The sequence below is a fragment of the Papaver somniferum genome, unplaced genomic scaffold, assembly GCF_003573695.1.
Source record: "Papaver somniferum cultivar HN1 unplaced genomic scaffold, ASM357369v1 unplaced-scaffold_115, whole genome shotgun sequence".
NCBI lineage: Eukaryota > Viridiplantae > Streptophyta > Magnoliopsida > Ranunculales > Papaveraceae > Papaver > Papaver somniferum.
In genome coordinates, this window is record NW_020620492.1 from 897,810 (window position 1) to 904,739 (window position 6,930).

The following is a 6,930-nucleotide window of genomic DNA, read 5'->3' on the forward strand; positions in this document are numbered from 1 at the left end:
TTCATAAAGAAGACTCGGAGCCGTTAGGCTCTTCATCGTCTCGTATCAGTGAGGAGACGTGGATATAGTTCGAAATATGAGCAACATAAACGGAATACGTAGCGTAAGTGCAGGAAAGTAAATGACACAATTATTTACGTGGTTCATCACTAAGGCTTACATCCACGGAGGTAGTTGTTTCACTATGATATCGAGGTTACATGGCTAGTTCGAAGACTCTGAGTAGAAAACGAAGGTGGGATTCTCACATTTTTGTATCCTTACTTACCCTAATTACTTCTCTTTTTTCTCTCTCTAGTTAGCAACTGGTCGACCCCCTTCTCTCATAATGGAGGTTTTTTTTATAGTTTATAGATGGGTCCCCCACTTAGGCGACTGATATCCTTATCTTGTCGATTTCGGTGCCATTCCGACGACCTCTTCGTCTTTGGCTCAGTATTCCCCAACGGTCTGTTATTCTGACAAAGGCGAACCTCCTCCTCCTCCACAAAATATTCGACACGTGTTCTAAGTCTAGGACATTTAATGCGGGTAGTTGGGGGTTGTTTACAGGCTCTTGACAGCTGTTGATGTGCGTGTCAGCTAGCTTTGCTCCCATCCATTAGATATTAAACACCACTAAGAATTCAGTCGACTTATATTCCATTGGATTATCAATCACAGGAATATCATACTCTACATACCAATACATGGAAGTATGCCATTCCCAAATCCATGTCCATCGATTGGAATAAGTGGGGCCTCATCAATAATTCTCCATGTATTGTCACCACTTTGAATGAGCCGAAACATGTCGAAACTCGGAAATAAATAACATCACAATTTTAAATTGGAAGATAAATTAAAATTCACAATTGACTGCTCATGCAACAATCTTAATTTCCAGCAGAATTTTCCTTCTTAACCAGGTTTCTCTAGATTGATAAGACCATTCCTCAGATAAAGAGTTTTTGTCCGACTACCAGGACTAGGGGTGATCATTTTACCCGTAATCGGCGGATTTAATCGGGACGAACCGTATTTTTGCGGATGAATGTCCGGACCATTTGTTAATGGGTTGGACACGGATGAAATTTTTGAAATCAAACGGATTACGGGTTGGGCCTGGATGTAACTTTGAAAATCCGTTGGACATCCATATCCGTTAGATTAACGACATTTATATAGTTTATAGAAAATATATAGATAGTTTTGAAATTTTTAAGGTGTTTGCTCTAAGTGTTGTCCATTAAACTCCTATATTTATATACATATATAAAATGTGTAGGTTCTATAAGAACTCATGTATATAGGCTTTATTTTTTTATTATAAATTTTAACTAACGCACCCAATCCGTTCATCCATGCATCCACTTGATGCAAATCTGTTGGATGTTGGATTGTATGCGGATTGTGTATCCGGAAGATTGTGTATTGGATTCAGCTTAACGTCTCATACTGAGAACGTCATAGACCTAAGCTTGTATATAGCGAAATTGTTCCCTCCTAGTGGCTTTAAAAATATATTTGTGATGAAAAGAGGTTTTCTTCTTTTGTTCTGCGGATGACTGGAGTTCGATGAACAACAATGTAAATACCCTCCAGAGTTTAATGTTGATATCGCTTAGCAGATTTATGCACCGTAATAAAGAAAACTTGCGGAAGATAAACTCATATACTACCTCCGGTATTGAGACTACGCGCGCAAACTCTAGCTTTTCTAAGTGACGCAACTTGCATGCGTTCCAAGTGCTACTCTCTGTTTACGAAAATAAGTGATGGATAGTTTTGAAAGAGCCCTTTTCTTTTTTGCACCAAATTAATATGGAAGCTTTGAATGTGATATTTTGGTGAGGTTTCCATCTATGAATTTCTCAAACAAAATGAATCTTGATTGCACTGAAATAAAATTAGATGTGTGACTTCCTTCTCAGTTTAAAAGTTCAAAACTTTACTACAACAATACGAAATGCTGAGAAAACGTGATTACAGATAATCCTTAGAGACCCACAACGTAAAACCAAAGACAATAACCAAAGCAAACTAAGAATCACAAGCAGTTGCAATGCGTACAGATCCTGATGGATCATGGATAATACAATAACATGAATATTTCAAGGAATGAAGTTTTGGAATGCTAGTCCTGATCCACGAAACTTATCTTCGGTGAGATGAGCAAGTCGTTCTACCATTACTGGTGTCAAGTAATTCTTCCAATCACCAACCTCACTATTAGAGAATATATTATACTGTTTTACTTATTTTTATTAAGGAGAATATTTTCGGTCATAATTATTGTAATGAGGAGATTATCTCCGCCATAACTTTTGTATTCCCAAAAGGGATACTATTGTTTTATATAATAAGAATCCTGGTGAATAGAAATCACTAAGGAAGTTATCATCAAATCCAAAATGGTATCAGCCCCCTACGATCCTATTTTCTCTAAACCATTAAAAATTAATGGCGAGGGAACAACTGAAGCTCACAGACATTGCTGAGGCATATAGTTCTATGCATCTACAACAACCCGATGATGCTTTCTACATGGATACCGGTGCTACGTCGCCAGATATTTGGCATAGCCGCCATGGTCATCCCGGCAAGGCTGTTTTAAATGTTCTTCGTACAAATAATTTTATTCATTGTAATAAGAATCAACATTCTAAACTTTGTCATTCATGTCAAGTTAGTAACATGTTAGATTACCATTTTATGAATCAAATTCCATTACTTTTGCACCATTTGATATCATTCACGGTGATTTATGGACCTCTCCTTTACACATAGAGACCGGTTTCCGTTGTTATCTTATATTACTGGATGATTTTACCAACTATCTTTGGGTTTATCCACTAAAGTTTAAATCCCAAGTTTATGAAAAGTTCTTGGAATTTCGTTCATTTGTTCAAACTCAATTTGAACGTCAAATTAAATGTTTTCAATGCGACATGGGCCGCGAATTTGACAATTCTTCCTTCCATACTTTTGCTCGTAACAACGGTCTTATTTTTCGTTTCTCTTGCCCCCAAACTTCCTCCCAAAATGGCAAGGCTGAACGCATGATTCGCCGTGTCAACGACATCACTCGCACTCTTATGTCTCACGCTTCCGTTCCCCCTAAATATTGGGTTTATTCTCTTCATATGGCTCTCTATCTCCATAATATTCTACCCACCAAAGTCCTTCATAATCAATCACCTGTGTCTATTCTTTATCAACGCCAACCAACGTATGATCATATTCGTACATTCGGTTGCCTTTGCTATCCAAATCTCTCCTCCACAACTCCCCACAAACTCGCCCCTCGTTCCACTAGGTGTATCTTTCTTGGTTTTCTTTCTAACCACCGTGGATACCGCTGCTTAGATCTCACCACACACAAAATAATCATGTCCCGTCATGTGACATTTGACGAGAGTGTTTTCCCATTTTCAACCCCTCCTCAAAACAACCCTCCTGATGACGACGATGTGTCTCCTTCTTTTTTTAACTCCTCCCACAATAATCACCTCTCTTACCCATCCTCTAGTATTGCTCCTGCTGTACACCAATTATCTCCTATTCAGCCTACTCCACATGACATCTACATCCCACCTCATCGTCGCAACACATTATCTACTCCTCCCATCCAAACGTCTTTCTTCCCTCCTGCCACTTCCGTACCCACTGAGTCAGCAGGCCCCATCACCATTTATTCTTCCCCCAATACGTCAGTTCCCACTTCCACTCCCCAATGTCAGTTTCCACTCCCACCTCCATACCCCACTGAGTCAGCAGCTCCCCTCACCTCTTTTTCTTCTTCCTTTTCCACTGCGTCAGATCCCACTCCAACCATTTCTGCACCATCCAATCATTGCGTACAGCCTACTGACGTTAACCCCTCATCCCCACCAACCACTTCTTCCCCTACAACAACCACTGTCCCTACACATTCTTGCATACCTCCAATCACGACTGTTCCTCCAGCTCCTTCTCGCCCCACCACTCGCGCCTCCCGTGGCATCTTCCGCCCTGTCCATCGCCTTAATCTTCATGTCCAAACCCTTCGTCATATCTCTCCTCTCCCTCGTTCTCAATTGTATGCTCTTAGAGACATAAACTGGAATGCTGCCATGAAAGATGAGTACGATGCTATGTTGAAAACTAATACTTGGGAACTGGTACCACGACCACGTGACACTCATGTTATTCGTTCCATGTGTCTCTTTCGTCATAAATATCATGCTGATGGCTCCTTGCAGCGATACAAAGCTCGTCTAGTTGCTAATGGTAAATCTCAGCATGTTGGGGTTGACTGTTTTGAAACGTTTAGTCCGGTTGTCAAACCATCTACTATTTGTACCGTTCTTACTATTGCTACTTCGCGTTCTTGGCCCATACATCAGCTAGATGTCAAGAATACGTTTCTTCATGGTGACTTGACCGAGACAGTATATATGCATCAGCCTCCGGGATTTGTTGATCCTGATCACCCTGTTTACGTATGTCGACTACGTAGGTCTCTCTATGGTCTTAAGCAGGCTCCACGGTTGTGGTTTCAGAGGTTTGCCAAGTTTATCACTAATTGTGGTTTTCGTGCTAGTGTGTGTGATTCCTCCCTCTTCGTTTATCAATCAGGTTCCGATACGACATACCTATTATTATATGTTGATGATATTATTTTAACTGCCTCTACTGATGCTCTCCTATGCCGCTTCATTGATTTGATGAAAAGGGAATTTGCTATGTCTGACCTTGGTCCGTTACATCATTTTTTGGGTATTACTATTACTCGTTCATCCTCAGGGTTATTTTTGTCTCAGTCGTTATATGCAAAGGACATCATTGCACGTGCGTCCATGACAAAATGCAATCCAGTGGCTACTCCGGTCGACACCAATGCCAAGCTCAGTGCTATCTCTGGCCCTGCTCTCACGGACCCCACTTTGTATAGAAGCCTAGCCGGTGCTTTGCAGTACCTCACTTTCACACGGCCAGATATATCCTATGCAGTCCAGCAGGTATGTTTATTCATGCATGATCCTCGAGAGCCTCACATGCAGGCCCTTAAGAGGATTATTCGCTATCTTCAGGGCACAATTGATCACGGATTATTTCTCTCGGTCTCCGCTATCTCTGTCTTAACAACATACTCTGATGCTGATTGGGCGGGTTGTCCTGATTCACGTCGTTCGACTTCTGGCTTTTGTGTATTTCTTGGAGACAACCTCATCTCCTGGTCATCAAAACGTCAAGCAACAGTTTCTCGATCCAGTGCTGAAGCAGAATACCGGGGGGTAGCAAACGTTGTTGCTGAAACAACATGGATTCGCAACCTTCTTCTAGAGCTCCATCTACCTTTACGACGTGCTACTATCGTGTATTGTGATAATGTAAGTGCGATATATATGTCTGGAGATCCTGTTCAACATCAGCGCACTAAACATATGGACATTGACATACACTTTGTTCGTGAACGCGTTCGTATTGGTGATATTCATGTCTTGCACGTCCCGTCTACAAACCAGTATGCTGACATCTTCACCAAGGGCCTTCCACGACAGCTATTTGTTCGTTTTCATTCTCGTTTTAGCGTTTGCTCCTCTCCCGCTCAGACAAAGGGGGTGTATTAGAGAATATATTATACTTCTTTACTTATTCTTATTAAGAAAAATATCTCCTGTCATAATTATTGTAATGAGGAGATTATCTCCGCCATAACTTTTGTATTCCCAAAAGAGATACTATTGTTTTATATAATAAGAATCCTGGTGAATAGAAATCACTAAGGAAGTTATCATCAAATCCAAGACTCACCTTTACTGAAAAAGTCTTTGTTCGCCACAAAGTTACTAAAAGCCATTCCATTTTTATTCACATCCAAATTCTTCAAGTGTTGAAAACTGCATAAACTTAATATATCCTTGATCACTCCTTGACTCTCTTCCTCTTCAGAGAAACCATAACCTAAGAATTCCGCGAGGTTCTTCAATTGAGGTTCCGGTTCTTTCTTCAAATCTTTATACTTCAGAAACAATAGTTTACGAGGCTTCTCTAAGCTCGCTTTCCAATATCCAAGAACATGATCCCAGTATGGACCAAACTCTGAAACTCCATCGCAAAAAAACTTGAAAGCGTCTTCAATCAACAAAGGGGTACTCTCTTTCTTGTTTAGCGGTGGGATAGTACTTTCATTGCTCTCCGGCATTGTCCTGATTTTGTTGATAAAATGCCACAAAGAGTTGAAGGTATCCAGTGGATTTCTACATATATATATATAATCTTGCAATTTGTAGTATTATCCATAATGGATTCAGGTAAAGAAGGGTAAGGGAAATGGGTAGCTATAAGTCTGCATGGAGAATCATAATGATCGGTATGCTGGCTACTATTTTTAGTGAAATCAAGGAGACTACAAGATGGATAAACGTGTTTAAAGTCTACGAAAGGAACAAGATCATGAGGTGTAATTGTGAGCAACGGGTGGTGATGGGAAGAAGAAAAAATAGGATGACCATATCGGTTCACGATGACGAAGGCCAATGCTTTCAACCAAACGGTGCCAGATTTGGGTACTGAGGCTAGTATTAGATCAGTATCCAAAGCTTTAAAATTTTGTTGAAAATCCTTTACATTTTCTAATGCTTCAGCAAAAGCCCAAAAACCTTGATACTGATAAAGAACAGAAGCTCCTAAACCAAAGCAACCAACACTCATGAATTCACTAGAATTTTCATCATCTGTGGCGACTGTGGTCGCCATATATGGATGATGTTTAATTGACGATACAATAAGCTAGATGATTGTTGATGTTCCGGTCAGAAATTAGGTATTAGAGAATATATTATACTGCTTTATTTATTTTTATTAAGGAGAATAATTATGATCGGAGATAATCTCTTTAATAAAAATAAGTCAAGCAGTATTATATATTCTCTAATATAAGGGTTTATAAAACAAATGAAGCTG

At 39.9% G+C, this 6,930-nt stretch overlaps 1 protein-coding gene across 1 annotated transcript; it reads right to left on the minus strand.

Annotated features, from left to right (window-relative positions):
• Positions 1-2,093: 2,093 nt before the first annotated feature.
• On the minus strand, positions 2,094-6,723 carry LOC113329076 (cytosolic sulfotransferase 15-like). Its single transcript, XM_026576046.1, has 4 exons — positions 6,344-6,723; positions 5,779-6,173; positions 3,744-3,819; positions 2,094-2,208 (listed from the first exon to the last, which is right to left on the minus strand). The coding sequence occupies exons 1-4, from the start codon at positions 6,721-6,723 to the stop codon at positions 2,094-2,096; spliced, it is 966 nt and encodes a 321-aa protein (XP_026431831.1).
• Positions 6,724-6,930: the final 207 nt, after the last annotated feature.